The sequence below is a fragment of the Carassius gibelio genome, chromosome B19 (genome assembly GCF_023724105.1).
Source record: "Carassius gibelio isolate Cgi1373 ecotype wild population from Czech Republic chromosome B19, carGib1.2-hapl.c, whole genome shotgun sequence".
Taxonomy (NCBI): Eukaryota; Metazoa; Chordata; class Actinopteri; order Cypriniformes; family Cyprinidae; genus Carassius; species Carassius gibelio.
Genome location: NC_068414.1, coordinates 11856377 through 11873437, shown reverse-complemented (window position 1 = coordinate 11873437; position 17061 = coordinate 11856377). Strand labels below are relative to the sequence as shown.

Genomic DNA, 17061 nt, shown 5'->3' with positions numbered 1-17061 from the left:
AAATGTGTGCGCTCTGATTGGTTGGAAAGAAGCCGTGGGCGGTCTTTGTGTCTAGGAAGTAGTCACACCGGGTGATAACGTGACCGTTAGCCTCACACACCAAATTATAGTTTTTATCGTCTGTTATCTGAAGTAAATAGTGAAAATGGGTGATGAAGAAGAGAAATACGACGGGATGCTGCTGGCCATGGCGCAGCAGCATGAAGGAGGAGTTCAGGAGGTAACATGTCAACACATGCTGCTAGCAGACGAGCTAACTGATGCACGATGACTGGATATAAGAGAAAAACATCTTCATCTTATTAATAAAAGAGGACTTGACTGTTTGTTAGGACAGCACATTAACACGCTGTTAACATTTATTGTTTATGTATGCAGGAACTGTATTAGTTAGTGTTATTTTCATAGATATGTATGTAACGTTATATATATATATATATGTGTGTGTGTGTGTGTGTGTGTGTGTGTGTGTGTGTGTGTGTGTGTGTGTGTGTGTGAGAGAGAGAGTGTGAGAGTGAGAAGTTGTATGTTTGGTGTGATATATCTTCTATCACTCTTGGCATCTCATTCATTCTCATTCTTATTATTATTATTATTATTATGAACAGCTGGTGAACACATTCTTCAGTTTTCTAAGAAGGAAAACAGATTTCTTCACTGGAGGAGAGTCTGGAGCCCCAGAGAAGGTCTGGATTTTGATGCTTTCTTTCTGTACTTTTCAGAAATATTTGAGAATTATTTATGTATGTATGTGTGTGTATGTATATTTATTTATTTAATCAAAGAATATCGGAAAAAAGGAATCGCACAAAAATGTAAAGTTGCAAAACTTTTTGACCAAATTGATGATAATCAGAAATGTTTCTCGAGCAGAAATCATTATATTATGCTGATTTCTGAAGGATCACGTGACACTGGAGACTGGAGTAATGCTGCTGAAAATTCAACTGCGCATCACAGGAATAAATTACTTTTTAAAATATATTGTAGATATAAACGAACTCCTCCAGAAAGTTCGCTTTGGTCAGCTGTTTCGAACCGCCGAAACAAACTCAAAACGACCTGCGTTTTGGCCTTATTTTGTTCGAAATTACGTCATATCAGTTCATTCTTCGATTTCGTTTGAAGGATATCAGGGCCTTACGTGACTCCTTAATTTATTTTTTTGCCAACCGTACACTGTTTGATTCATAGTGTATATAAATCAATCAGTCAATCATTCAGTTGCAAAAAAGGCTATTTTCCATAAAATTACAATCGATTTAGGCTATAAAGGTCCATAAAAGTCAAAGATGCTGCATAACGCTAGTCCATACAACTCAGATTTTTCTGCATTCGATTTAGTTTTTTCTTAATTTAAATTCAGCACATATTGAGCACCAATCAATGATTGATCTGCATTCCCTTTCTATGTCCTGTAGCTGGTTAAAGAGGTGTTTGCTCATCACAATCAGCTCGCCCTCAAAGTCAGGAAAGAGAAAGAGTCCAGACAAGAGAAGGAGAAGAAGGAGAAGAGTGACAGAGCTGCAAAACTGAAGGAGGAGGAGAAGAAGAGGAAGCAGGACACCGAGGAGCCCAGAATCAAAGAGATCACAGACGAGGAGGCCGACAGACTCCAGGCACAACTAAATCAAGTGAGAGACACTTAAACCATTAACATTCATCAAACTGATTTCTTCCCTGTTGATGTATTAGCCTGTGAAACCAAATCTGCTCAACCCAAATGCTATTACACCTCAAAAGCGTAGTTCACCCAAAAATGAAACATTAACTCAAACCCAAAGGGCTTCGAAACACAAATTAAGATATTTTTAAGGGAACCTGTGTCTACTGGGTTTGAACGATACTAGCTTTAGTCAACGGTGACACAATTTTCATTTCTTTGTATGCTGTCCCTTTAAAATCACGTAAGCACGTCTTTTACTATTTCTCAGACAAAAGAAGAAAAGAAAACTGTAGAAGTACCTGAGAAAACAGACGGCGATACATCCGAAAAAGACAGAAAAGGGGTACGTGAGGTTTATTTCATTATTGTCAAATATACGAGTGTAAAGTGAGCTGAGGATGTGTTTTTGAGCGGCTCTAGATAAGTGTCTGTTCTCTGATGTGTGTGTGTGTGTGTCTCAGACGGACTCCGAAGGAGAGGAAGATGAAAAGGACAAAGACAAGATAAAGCCCAATTCCGGGAACGGAGCAGACCTTTCCAACTACCGCTGGACGCAGACCCTGTCTGAAGTGGACGTGAGTCTTATTCCTTTATTTTATTTTAAAGTGTGAGCATTTCATTCACATTTGCTACTTAAAATAGAAGTGTGTGAACTAGTGGTCAACCGATTTATCGACAAAACCGATGTATCGACAAAACCGATATATCGGAGGATATTTGACATTTTTCAAATATTGGCATCGGCAATAAGTTTTTCTGCTTGGGCGATGTGTTCGAAGCAGGACACTGCTCTCACTCTCTCTCTTGGTCATCGTTAACTGTTTTGTCTAATAGAAAGTATTATAACGATTTCTTTTATATCAGGCCTATTAGTTAAAGAAAGGCAAACATTAAAATACTTTCTCCCTTTCAAAGATTTGTTTAAATTATGACGGAATGTCTAATGAACATTTAATTTCACAGACCTTGCAAACTTGAACTTGAATCCTGCTGTGAGATCTTGTGAAGTGTGTAAATTTCTTAAATATTAATAGTAATTATTATTTAAAACATGTCGTCTGTCAGCCTCAGATATCGGCATCAGCTGTCAAAAAACACATATCGGTCGACTACTAGTGCAAACTGTGGAAATGTATTTAGGAGCACGAGTGTGAAAACAATTTCCTAAACATCATAAATAAATAGCAATGGTAATACTTTACCCACAATCAAGTTTTTTGCATAAAGACATGAAGGAAAGCTTGTCATGAAGTCTGTCCCAGTATCAAACCAGGAGTGTGTGATGTGTCTCCTCTCGCAGCTGGTCGTGCCGTTCGACGTGAGTTTCCGTCTGAAGGGGAAGGACGTTGTGGTTGACATCCAGCGGCGTTCGCTGAAGGTGGGACTGAAGGGTCATCCGCCTGTGATCGACGGACAGCTGAGCCACGAGGTGAAGGTGGACGAGAGCTCCTGGCTCATAGAGGACGGCAAAGTGCTCACCATTCATTTTGAGAAGGTATGGAGGAGAAACAACATCAGGGCTGTCAAAATGACAGAAAAACTCAATTCTAAATTCAAATTTTGTAATTTTAATAATATACATTTTCAGATTTAAAAGGCATAAGGGAAAAAAGCTTTTAGCTACTGCCCTTTAGGCCACCAGAGGGCGCATTGAGCAAAATTTTAATAATGCATGACGATCTTTAAAAAAAAAAAAAAAAAAAACTTAAATAATTAAGTTGGTTAAACAATAAAAAAAAAACCAAAGCAGCATCATGTATGTATAGTTTAATTCAAAGGACCGAAAACCAATCACAAAGAGTAATTTTTCTTTTAAAAACACGAGAGGCATTGGAATGCGGAAAAAACACCATAAAGTCTTGAGACATGATTTTAAAAGTTCAACTTTCATAATGTCCCTCTAGAAAATGTGATAAGTGTGTGTTCTGCGTGAACGGCTTGCCTTCAGTTTAGACGTAAACAAGATTTTCTCCACATTTAATGTTCTCTTTTTACCTCAGTCTGTCGAATGAACAGCACCGCAGCGCTGCATCTAGTGTCTTCAACTCGATAGACTAAGAAAAACATTCAAATTCAACGACACATCGTCACCTCATCTCGTGCGACCACTGATGAGGAAGCATGATGCATATAAAATTTGAATGCAATGTTTTTGCATTTGAATGTGGATTTTATTTTAAATTCCAACGAATATTCGAAATTATATATATATTTTTTTTTGATAGCCTTAGAAAACATGCATAGATGGAGTTCATTGGAGTCAGTGATTTGCCCGACAGACTTATGATGCACATGTTTATTCCAGATAAACAAGATGGAGTGGTGGAGCAGGTTAGTGACCACAGACCCCGAACTCAACACCAAGAAGATCTGCCCGGAGAACTCCAAGGTAAGAGCAAACTCAAAACAGCTTGATGAAACTTCAGGAGTTTAGTGCAGACTGATTCATACTTGATTATTACAAGACGAGGTGATTAATCGCACTCTTGCATCTGGTGGCGTGTTTTAAACTGACCGCGCTCAGCTGTCGGATCTGGACGGGGAGACGCGCTGCATGGTGGAGAAGATGATGTACGATCAGAGGCAGAAATCCATGGGGCTGCCCACCTCCGAAGAGCAGAAGAAACAGGACATCATGAAGAAGTAAGAACACACAGACCAAAACAGGAAGTGATGTCATAGAGAGAACCCCAGCAGACCCTCATCACTGTCTCTTCAGTACTAGATAGCTTTTATTCAGTGAGCTAACATTAAACTAATAAAACATTCATAATGCTGCAAAAGATTTATATAGCAAATGAATTATTTTTTTTATAAAAAAGTATCACTGTTTCCAGAAAAATATTAATCGGCCCAACTGATCTCAACATTAATGATAATCAGAAGTGTTTTTTGAGCAGCAAATCGGCTTATTAGGATGATTTCTGAAGGATCATGTGACTAATTTACATTTTACTGTATATTCACATAGAAAAGTTATTTTAAATTGTAATATTATTTCACAATATGACTGATATTCACATAAATCAGTAAGTGCAGCAGTATGGTGACCAGGATGAGACGTGTTCATATGTCGTGGCCACCAGATCACATCAGTTTCTCAAGGTCTTTCTTATCAGAGACTGATTTAGTAATTTATTCTGAATAAAGAAATTATTATAAAAATAATTTCATTATTAAGTTATTATATTAACCAAAGGCCTAGGCTACCAGACTGTATTGCATGTGATTTAAGTTTATCACGAATAAATGTTACATAAAGTGCAAAAACTAAAATATTCCTACAAGAAAACTTTTTTTTTTATCCATCCCACAGTCTTGCAAGTTCATCGTCCTTTTCTTTATTTATTTTATAATATTTGTATATTATTATTATTGGTTATTTTTATATCCATAAAGTATTTGATTTTTTTTTATCTCTTTACTTAACGTTCTGAATGCTTCTGTAATAAATAGCTTACTGTAAATGCTCAACATGCCAATAAAGCTTAATAATAATAGTGTAATTATACAGAACCTTAATAAGGTATCGTGATACACGAAAGAGAAAATAAGCAACTATAACAACAAATACAAAAATATAGCCCTAACCAGTTCATATATTATTATTATTATTATTATTACGTTACAGTTATATAATAATAATAATATACAAATATTGAATAAAAAGAGGATTAAAAAATAGTGGCATGGATAAAAATGTTCTCTGATAATGCCATGTTTTGGTCACACATGTGTGTTTACACTTTAGACTCCTGCCTATGTGAAAAAAAATATGTAATTCTCTCAACATAAGATCTTGAGACGTCGCGACAAAACTAAGTGAACCGAACATGTCCCCTCCTGGGCACCGTACAGCAGACGTCTTTCACAAACATCAAACTATCATAATGACCACTAACTTTCCAGCGGTATTGTGTAGAAATGCCCTGGGTCTGTGCAGACCTGTGTGTTTTAGTTCGAGGTCTGCTCTGATGTTGTTCTTGTGTTTGGTGTGTCTGCAGGTTCATGGCTCAGCATCCAGAGATGGACTTCTCCAAAGCCAAGTTCAGCTGAGAGCCATGTGACCTGAGTCTCGTCTTACCTCACTTACAGGAGTTTGTTTTCGGTTCTACGACTGTTTGTCTAACAGTTTCACCGTTGTTGTGATGGAAGTGTTATAATACAGCATGTCTTGGTGTTGATTTTTTTTAATAAATCATTTCAAACCCTCCCTGTTTGTGTCAGTAGTGTGTTGGCAGTCGCTGGCTAGAGTGACACACTTTGGGGTAAGACTGTGTAATTACTGAACACTCCTCAAAGCTTGATGGCATTATTATGATGAAAGCTCTTATTGCTTTAACATTTATGTATTTAGCAGGTGCTTTAATACTAGTTGATCTTGACCAGTTTAAATCTATATAATGTCAACAGTATGTCATATGGCTGTCTCAAGCACCCCAAGAGGGCAGTGTTGGCAAATGATTACATGCTGTTTCTGTGAAAACCGGAAACTGTTGTTCCTCTCCCAGCCATCAGGTGGCGCCCTTGAACACCTTACACAATGATTTGACAAAATAGCATGCTCGCTACGGTTGTTACTTACAATAGTTACTACAGTAAAATAAACGAGTTGTTGTCTCTGTTATCAAATAAAGCAAATGAATAATTACATTTAAAATACACAGACAGTGGCGACTAACACTAAATTAGCACAGTTTTACTGTAGTGATGATAGAATTACACAGGAGAAAGCCTACATGAAACCTTTTTTTTTTTAAGACCTAAGAGACTCTTTTGAACTTTATGGATTCAGACCCAGTCAGATATTAATGCAACTGTAACTTTAATCATCCTTTTAACAGACCACAAAGACGACAAGTGATATTATCCAGACTAACAGTTTGTATTTGGGAGCACTTTGACCCCAGCAAGAGCAAAATCACCTGAGGATTTTGACATGAAAAATATAAATTTTTCACCAATTCACTCACATTTGTGACCTTGTACAGAATTATTCATAAGATTTTTCTAACTTTATTCTTAGAATAATTAGGCTATACATATTAATTGTTCTTTAGAAAAGCCTGATTTCTTAAGTGTGCTGAATCTAGTAGCCACTGTTCAAAGATTTTAGCTGAAATAAAGCTTTGTGCACAGCTGTTATTAATGTTTTTGACCATCGAAAGGACCGTTCATAAAGTATCTTCACTAACACTGACATGAGCAACATTTGTAAAGAATTAAATAAGTTAATATTATAAATTGCATTGTTAAATTGTGTTTGTTGTTAATACATTAACTTATGTTAATACAACTTGGCTATGGGTCATTGTATGGGTCAAAATGATCCATTTTACTTTTATGCGAAGAGCTCCATTTAAACAACTTTAAAGGCAATTTTCTCAATATTTTTATCTTTTTGCACTCTTAGGTTCCAGATTTTCAAATAGTTGTATCTCTCACCAAATATTGTCTGATCCTTATAAACCATACATCTATCAACGAGAAGCTTATTTATGCAGTATACCCTTTTTATGGTCCAGGTTCACAAATACTTGACATTGAAGTTTCAATAGAAATTACATTAACGTATATTTTAGATACCCATAAATGCTAGTCAGTACATTCAGCAGTACAAAAGTAATAAATAAATAAAAATATGAAATTTTAAGTTGGTCGAAAAAGCATTGCAATGTTGAGATAATTTAATACCTAAAATATTATCATGCATTTAAGTGTCTGAAAGCAATACTTTCAGATTGTATGTATTTTAAAGTATATTATTTCTTTAATAAATACTCTTTTTAAAAGTGTGCTTATTGATAACAATGTCTATTTGTATAATTTGACAAGAAGTGTTTGAGTTTCGGTTGAGATCTTTTTATTGCAGACATTGGCAAATCTGTCTCTATATGAATTTGTTGTATCACTTTAGTTTAGAGACCAGTTCTCACTATTAAGTTGCTTACAGCATTTTATAGCATATTGTCTGTTTATTAGTATTTATAAATTCACATATTAATGCCTTGTTCTGTGTGACCATATTTTAGATCCCTTAATCCTACAACACATCTAAACTTAACATCTACCTTACCAACTATTAATAAGCAGCAAATTATGATTTTACTGAGGCAAGAGTCATAGTTAATAGTGAGAACTGGTCCTCAAACGAAAGTGTGATGGAAGTTTCTCAAGTAAGTAAATAAGTTAAATGTATTTATACAGCACCATTCATAGAAAAGAGTCACAAAGTGCTTTAAAGTGATATCAGTAAAACAAGTCAAACACACATGCAGTCAAATATATAATAAAACATAAAATCAAAACAAAGTAGATAACCAATATCCCAGATATTTAATAGCAACCTAACTGTTAATTAAAAGCTTGTCCAAAGAGTTGTATCTTTAAGACACCCAAAGTGGTCAGTGTTAGAGTAGAGAGTCCCAGAGCCTCGGAGCCACAGCACAGAAAGCACGTGTTCTGGGAATAGTTAAAGGACCAGGTCGGAAGAGCTTGAGGACTGACCGGGAGAGTGTGCAAGTAATAAATCCTGAATATAGGAGGGTGCCTGACCATGCAAGGCTCTATAATTAATAACTACAATTTAAACTGCACTCTAAAAGCATAAGGAAGCCAATGAAGGTATTTAGATACAGGAGTAATGTGGGACCTTGTCTTGTAGCTGCATTCTGTCTAACTTGTAGCCGCTCCATAGAAGATTTGTTCAAACATGTATACAGAACATTGCCTTAATCCAATCGTGATGAGATAAAGGCATGAACAAGCATTTCCATCTCTTTTTTTGAGACCAGGGATCTACTCTGAGCAATGTTCCTGAGATGGGAAAAAACATGAACGAACTACAGACTTCAGACATGACTGTTAAAACATGTAGCTCTGACAGTTTATCCAGACTATCAGGACTAATCAAAATATATATGGATAAAATATATATATGAACTGAATTTCATCGGCATAGCAATGATAAGATATTATATTAAAACCGTTAATAATCTTGCCAAGAGAAAGCATATACAGGCTAAACAACAGAGGGCTGAGCACAGAGCCTTGTGGCACACCACAGGACATAGCATCAAGCAAAAAGAGTTAGAGACTTTCAGAGGTCTCCATTTGCTCTCGATTTAATCTCAATGCTGTCTAGAAGCTATAGAGATATTAAAGAGATCTGCTTTGTGATGTTTCATCAGTTATTCTGAGAGACGTGGTAAAGCTGGTCATCTGTAATGTGTTTTTTTCGAGACTGCTGTGGGTGGGTGTATGTTGCTCAGCCCAGGATAGAGAGCTGGAGTAGCTCAGCTGACAGCTATGTCTCACCCAGGTACGAGAATTTCTTCATTAACGAAGGCACACAGACATCAGAGGGTGAGGTGGGTTTGTGTGGGGGTGAAAGGCAAGAGAGATGATGGGCAAACACAGCTCCAGGACGGGCCGCTCCAGACTTGACGACTTGTTTTTGGCAGCAGGGACCCATAACTCATCCACAGGCCCTCGCATTCAGACTTGCCATTATAACCCAAGTGTTTACCCAGTCATGCACTCATCTGCACTGACTGCACCGATACCGGGAAATGAAGACGCTTTGGAATTGTTGATGGAAACGAGGCATCTAGAACATTCACTGTCATGTGCTGCTATTCTGCGCCTTGGGAAAATCATAAAACATGGGCTGACACTGACCACTAAAGGAGTATGTTTTAAATAAATAGTTCACCTCACCCATCCAAGATGTAGATGAGTTTGTTTCTTCATCTGAACAGATCTGGAGAAATATAATATTACGTCACTTGCTCAGTAATTGATCAGAATGGGTGCCGTCGGAATGAGAGTCCAAACAGCTGATCAGAACATCACAATCATCCACACCACTCCAGTCCATCATTTAAAATGTTATGAAGGGGAAAAAAACTCTTCATTTCATAACATGTTAAGGAGCATTGGCACTATTTTGCCAAATTTAAGGTATTAATTCAAGTTTAGTCTTTCAAAGTGACAGCATAACTGTTAAATCACCATCGACCCAACAGAGCAAAATCACAACATCGATCTGAAGCTTAAAATTGCTATCAAATTAGGTTCATGTTAGGCTATAAATATCTAATTCTGACCTTCTGAAAAAGAAGTGCACTTAATTGTTTTGAATGTGCACTTGTAGTGAAGTTCGAATCTTAAACATATATGTTTCATAAACTGTATACATGTAGATAATATAAAGTTAATTAAATAAAAGTACTAGTTCTGTCAAATGATTAAACACGATTAATCGCATCCAAAATAAAAGTTTTTGTTTACATAATATATGTGTGTGTACTGTGTATATTTATTATTTCTATATAAGTACACACACATACAGTATATATTTTGAAAATATTTACATGTATATATTTATATTCATGTAATTTATATTATATAGTATAATATTTAATATAGAAACATAATATTTTTCTGAAATATATACATGCATGTGTGTGTGTTTATATATAAATAATAATAAAAAGTACACACACATATATATATATATATATTATGTAAACAAAAACATTTATTTTGGATGCGATTAATCACGATTAATCATTCGACAGCACTAAAAAGGACATTTAAGTGTACTTAAAGTGTACATGAATCGTTATGCATTATTAATCTTTTTGTGTTTGTTTCGATGTGTTGAATAAATTAAAGCACATATAATGTACCTGATCAAAAATGTAACTGTAGTGTGTCTTAAAGATGATATATTTTAAATATAGTAGACAACATTTGAAGTAGATCAATACCTTTCATCAAAAGTTGTCCTTAAACCTAAAACCAAAATGTGTTCTTCTTTGATCCACTTCAAATGTTGACTACTGTTTATTGAACTGCAACTTCATCATTACAAATGTGTAATGACAAATAAATAGATAGCATAAAGGTCTCATTAGAAACGACATAAAGGCTAAAATATTTTATAAAATAAAATATTTTAACATAAAGGCTTGTCAGTGCACTTAATATTTCAATACATTTAAGTGCAAGAAATGCTAACTAAAAAAAAATTAGATACATATTCAGTTATTTGAAGTATATTATTTCTGTAAAAACATGCTAAAATGTACGTACTATAACACGGGCAATGTTACAAACTGATTGAAACAACTACATAGAAAGAATAACTGCATGAATACAGAGCACATAATCAGTCTCAGTCAGAGAAGGACTAATGTATCATAAACACACAGCATCTTCTCAGTCACATGCGATGTTAGCAGTGTTAACCAGCAGACTGTGGACGGTTGAGCTCTATATGACCAAACAGCACACTTCAGAGAACTGTCCTCACAGCGAGGGTCCTGCAGGCCTTCCTCTCCTCACCTGTGTGCCAAACACACTTTCTAGAGCGTATTTAGAAGACACACTTGCCAGGAAGACAGAGGTAAAGACCCAATGAAGCTATTATGAACAGGCATCCACACAGACAGGCTCCCACAATTCACTGAAACAAACGTGTGTGTGTGTGTGTTGTTAAGAGTTTGCAGATCCACATCTTGCACACAAAGAGCTGATTCATGCTCTCAGACTCATCAGTGATCAGGGCAGGTGGCAGTAAAACACACTTTTTCATACAACAGTGGATGATGCTGATAGTTCGTGTGATGCTCTACACCTGCGGTTGATCTAGGACTCCTGTGTGTATATGAGGAGAAGTGACTTCATGCATCCACCAAACATCAGAAAAACAGTGTTGATTAAAAGTTATTGCAAAAATGCATTGAAATTGTAAAGTCAGTTCTGAGATGATAGATGCATCTAAAAGCAGGTGATACTGGTTTGATACTTTGTTTTGTAATGCAATGACATCCAGACATTTATAAGTGTCCGTATTGTTTGGAAACACATCATTTCATTTTTACAGGTTTAGGATTTTATTTTGTATTATTATCATTTGAAAAGTTTTCTGCTGAACATTCGAAACTTTTGTTTTAATGTTTTAAAAAAAATAAAATGTTTGCTCACCAAGGCTGCATTTATCTAATCTTTTGTAACATTATAAATGTATTTACTGTCACTTTGGGCTGATTTAATGCATCATTGTTGAATAAAAGTATCAATCAAGAAGCATAATGCCCTAAACTTATGAACACTGTATATTCAGTGCAAGTGAAAGCATGCAGTGCACTCATTTCAGCTCTGTTTCTCTTGACAGCACCAGCGCGTAGGTTGTTCTTGTCTAAGTTGTTATTCATTTATTACAAGATTGTGTCTCACACAATAAAACCCTGTGTATTATAAAGAAGTGCTCATACAGCAGTCTGTGTCTCATGTGGTTTACAAAGAGCTTTTCAGGATTCATGCTGTGAGAGTTCAGATCATCCACGGGTCAATAGAGATCTGTTTAGAAAGACTAACTTTCATGGGTTGTGCTCTTTACCCTGGAAACACACACACACACACACAGCTGGCTGTCACATTGCTCCTTCATTATTGTTTGCCTGTGGCCCTGTGACCCTCAGTCTTCATTTACGCTCAGGTGCTGAGTGCTCAATCACAGCCTCAGAGCACAGATCTCCAGCACCGTCAGTGAGACGTGTGTGTGTGTGTGTGTGTGTGTGTGTGTGTGTGTGTGTGTGTGTGAGTGTGTCTCTGAGTGTGTGTATGTGTGTGTGTGTGTGTGTGTGTGTGTGTGAGTGTGAGTGTGTGTGTCTGTGTCTCTGATTATGATTAAATATACAAATGATAGCAACAATACATTATTTAATATCCTACTATTTATTAGTATTAGTAGCCTTAGCATTGTTTTTGTTATTACTAGAAGTGTTTTTGAAGCTGTTTATTATTTTTTATTGTTATATTAATCTATATTAAAATTATAATTATAAGTATTGATAGAAGTATTGGTAGTAAAAATTTATAGTAATAGTATATTAGTATTATTAATATTGATTTTATTAATAGCAAGAATAGTAAATAAAACTAAAATAATAAAACAATATATTGTGTAATATATTATTACTAATACAATAATAAATATTAGTAGTAGTGGTAAGAGAAGTATATTAGTAATGTTTTATTGTTACTAGTAGTATTATTGAAACTAATAATAATAATAATAATAATAATAATAATAATAATAATAATAATAATAATAATAATAAACTACATAAAAGAAGTATGACAAATATGAAAAAAAAAGTTATTTAATGCAATTGTGTGCAACTTTTCTATAATGTTTGTGAATGTGTCACATTCTATTTAGAATCTTTTCGTAAGTTTTGTCATTTTTAATTTCTTACTGAAGTGGGGATCAGTTGCGTATTGTTATTGATTTTTTCTCTCTTTTTTTGCGATGTGTTGAGCATGTGTCACACAGATCTGCAGATTGTAACGAAGCGCTGTGAGAGACTGAAGCTCATCACATGCTGTGAATCTCTATTACAGCGTTCACTTAACACACACCTGCTGCTGCTCACCACACACAAACTCATTCATCCACCTGACCAGTCTACGGATTATACACCACTCAAATTAATATCTCAAAAAGATGACAATAAACACGAAATAACAGAACTGTAAGAAGACTTCAAGTGGCTAGACATATTTGTGTAGAGAAAGACCTGAAAAAAATAATAACTTGTTTGTTTTCATATTATTAATGGTTGATGGGTAATTTAGAAATAAATGCTAAAATGTATTTTGAACAAGCAAATATTAAAAACCTGCCGTCTCATAGCAAACAACCATTTAACCAATTAATAATTAAGACATTTTAGTTAAAAATTTCTTTACAATGTCAAGATTTACATATGGAAAATTTTGAACAAGCTGAATGTAAATAATATATTTAATAAAATACGAGGCTGTGTTTGACAGAAAAAATAAATAAAAATGGAATGTAATTAATTATTAACATAAATTAGAATTTACTTGAAACAGACATCTTTTAAAACAGTATAAGCTTAGTCACTTTTAATCAAATCAATTCATCTTTGCTGAATCTGTATTGATTTCTAAAAAAAAAAATACTAAACAACGTTGACCTCAAGCTTTGAACTCTAAACCATTAAGAGAGGTTAAAGGTCAGTGCAAAAAAAGTACTTTTTAAAGTTGTAAAAAATTATTAATTGATGTACAATAATTATATCTGGTTTTATGTAACAAACCAAAAGTAAACACGTGCATTAAGAAACATACAAGGAAAGTAGACTACTGACAAATGTTTGACAGAAAGAAATGTTTAATTTATTATTAAGTGGACATAAATAAAACTCACAAAGAGTTCAACAAATACAAATAGATAGATATGTACAAATGATTTCTTTATAGGATGGATGGATTGCAGACGAAGCTCGAACCGTTTTCACCTTCTCAATCTAAACAGCAAAGTCTGTCTTTCTCCCGCTCTACAGAAAACACCTTACTGTTACATCCCGTAAAACCATGAAAATGGCCCTCCGTTTCTATTTATTTACACACATATACATTTTAATCAGTCATTAACAGCATGATTTGGTCTTATTAATCTTTTAGATAATATTATTAAGAACAAAAAACACCATAATTGGCCCCAAACGGTTTTTGCAAATATAGATCCTCTATGATTAAGTGATTGTCTCTCGTCATTACTTTATGCCACAATACCATACAGATATCAGTTGAGAAAATCAACCCGTTTCCTTTCGCACAGGCCTTCTGATAGTCGAACCGACGAGACGCTCTTCTGCCCAGCGTCTGTAGGATGGAGTCCAGAGAGTCGCAGTCTGATGGCTCTCAGTAGCTCTGTGCCACGGGCGTCCAGGACGCGGTGAGTCTGGCGATGGAGCTCTCGAACTGAGCGTCTCCCACACCCACCTCGCTCAGGCCCGGGTCGTACATAGAGGAGGGAGAGGACACGGGCAGAGAGGAGCTCAGCCCTGAGTACGACACCGAGGAGCCGCGCAGGAACTGAGACGTCAGGCCGCCCGAGATGGACCCCGATGCTGAGCCCGAGGGGGTGAGGGTCGTCCCCGCCACCGACCACAAGCTTGGGTACTGGCTGTAACACAGAAAACACACGATTAGCCAGCGAATCCACTATAAAAACAGATCTGTGTTCAGATGCAGAAGCACTGACCTGGTGTTGGAGGTGGTGTTGGTGCTGTGGGACAGGGAGCCCATGCCACTGGAGTTGGGTATCTGCAGCGCCGACCAGCTGTCGTGAGAAGCCAGACTTCCTGAAGAGCTGTCCATGTAGTTATCTACAAGCACAACACAAGCAATTAACACATGGACCCAAATATACAATAAAAACCTTTCTGGTCGAAGAAACAACACTCTTAAAAATCAGGTCCCAAAAGGGCGTTTTCACAGTGATGTCACAGAAGAACAAATGTTTCTTTCAGGAAACCCTTTTTTTAGTGTGACGAACATTCTAAAACTCTAAAGAACTTTTTTCCTTGGTGTACTGAACATTCTAAAAATCTGAAGAAGCTTTTGTGGAATGGAAAGATTCCATGGATGTTTGAGGTTCTTCGTGGAATGGTCGATGCTTTATTTTAGGGGTGTATAATGGGCTCTTACTGCTGGTGGAGGTGCGGTGGGGGTAATGGCTGGGGTACGGAGCAGCTCTGTGGTTCCTCAGGCTGGAGTATCTCTCGCAGTACGAGCCGGAGGAGTGAACCGGGCCCCCGTTGAACTGAGGAGGGCTGCTGCTGGGGCCCATAGGGCCGTTACTGGGCAGGAACCAGCCACCGACTGTTGGAGGAAGACACGTGTGGTAAATATGCAATAAGAGACTGTGTGAGGGGATTTTTAATAGTTTACTCACGTTGCGAGTATCCAGATTGCTGGTTGTCAGTGCTGTGGTCTGGGACGTCCTTGTGGTCACTTCTGTTAATGTGACAACAAATAAATTGCCGTTAATAAGTGCATAACAAAATCTAAATCAATCTCATCATCAAGTAATTGCATACCTTTCTTTGGCATCCAGGAAGGCTTTGGCAAATGGGTTGTGCTTGATCTTCAGAGCTGTGATCTGAAAATGCATTAGAGCGCATTAATGAAGAGGAAAATGTTCTTTATGCAAAATCCTAAAGATTGAGGACACACCTCGAGCGTTATTTAACAAACTCTCACCTCTTCATTCTGATAAGCTGTGACCGCTATAAACTGAGTGTCAGGAAAAGACTGACTGCTGATCATTTTCTGGATCCCTCCGACCTTCACTATGTGAATCCTGGGCTCGTATTTGTGCAAAGAGTTCAACATAATCTAAAAAATAATGGTTGTGAAAGTTCATACTGAGTATAACATAACTGTATATGATTTAATATGATTGCATTTGTTGCATTGTTATTTTTGTATTTGTGCCTGAGTGTCGTTACCTGTCCTCCTCCATTGAGTTTATTGGAGAGTTTGACTTTGCTGAAGGAGATGGGTGCTTTCATCCAGTGCGCGCCGAAGTTGGGTGAGTCTGGGTGGATGTAGACGCAGCTCGGGCTCTGCGGTTCAGGTTTCCCTCCCGGCACCCATTCACCGTTCACATATTTCCACCGATTATTATCGGCTGCCACGAAGTCCAGCAGGACAGAGTACATAGCGTTGGGGTCCAGACCGGTGACACTGGCCCTGAGCACGGGAAACATCCGCCTAGAAGAGGAGACAAAGACCGGTCAAAAACATTTTAACAGATCTCCAACTCAACGAGAATATTTATTATCAACTAATTTTGACTATTGCCGGCTGAAAAATTTTTAGACCGCTACAAAAATGTCCTCAAGCATGACCGGCGCGAAATTCCACCGAGTGCGTTCGTGATTAAAAAAAAAATAATACAATAACATAAAAATAAATAAACGTTTTTTTTTTTAGTTGGTATTATTTTTTTTAAATAACATTCATGAAAAAAAACTTCAAAAACACCTTTTTTTTTTTTTGCATCTCGTCAAATCTCAACGTACCGTCCAGTTTTAGTGACAATCATTTCATTAGTGAGCTCTTTGAACTTGCTCCAGAGCTCCGCGTCTTCTAGCGAGAGTTTAATATCGCGCTCCGACGCGTCGCCCTTCTCGCTGCCCTCCTGAAACTCGCTCTTCACGGCGCTCAGGAGGTGATCCAGGCGCTGGTCGGGACTCGAGGAAGACATATTTCCGATCAAATCAATAGAAGTCCGAATTCACTAAATCCCGTTGGGTTGCGATGCCTTGACAGCGCGTCTCGATCTGCCTTTTAACGCGCCGGAGTCTTTTTAAAGAGCCGATATACGGAGCTCCCGCTGTTTCGGGGCGTGGCCCACTGCGCCAGACCACGCCCCTCGCGCCCGATAATATGTCCCCACAAAACGGAAAGTATATTCCTGACATAAATAGAGGCCCATTACAAAGCGCTGAAGTGTTGACAGAGCACACTCAATGAAAAGCGTTTAAGATACAGGCCTTTTATGT

General features: G+C 36.9%; 2 protein-coding genes across 2 annotated transcripts; one reads left to right on the top strand and one right to left on the bottom strand.

Annotated features, from left to right (window-relative positions):
- The first annotated feature begins 29 nt into the window (after positions 1-29).
- On the top strand, positions 30-5879 carry LOC127979296 (nuclear migration protein nudC). The gene is made up of 9 exons (XM_052584655.1): positions 30-220; positions 609-686; positions 1422-1634; positions 1935-2009; positions 2128-2241; positions 2967-3161; positions 3972-4055; positions 4191-4309; positions 5671-5879. Exons 1-9 carry the CDS (start codon positions 146-148, stop codon positions 5720-5722), a joined length of 1005 nt encoding a protein of 334 aa, XP_052440615.1. The 5' UTR covers positions 30-145; the 3' UTR covers positions 5723-5879.
- Positions 5880-13859: 7980 nt separating this feature from the next.
- Positions 13860-16851, bottom strand: tbxta (T-box transcription factor Ta). The gene is made up of 8 exons (XM_052584638.1): positions 16579-16851; positions 16003-16267; positions 15755-15889; positions 15592-15653; positions 15447-15508; positions 15200-15373; positions 14754-14877; positions 13860-14675 (listed from the first exon to the last, which is right to left on the bottom strand). Exons 1-8 carry the CDS (start codon positions 16761-16763, stop codon positions 14411-14413), a joined length of 1272 nt encoding a protein of 423 aa, XP_052440598.1. The 5' UTR covers positions 16764-16851; the 3' UTR covers positions 13860-14410.
- Between the last annotated feature and the right edge of the window lie 210 nt (positions 16852-17061).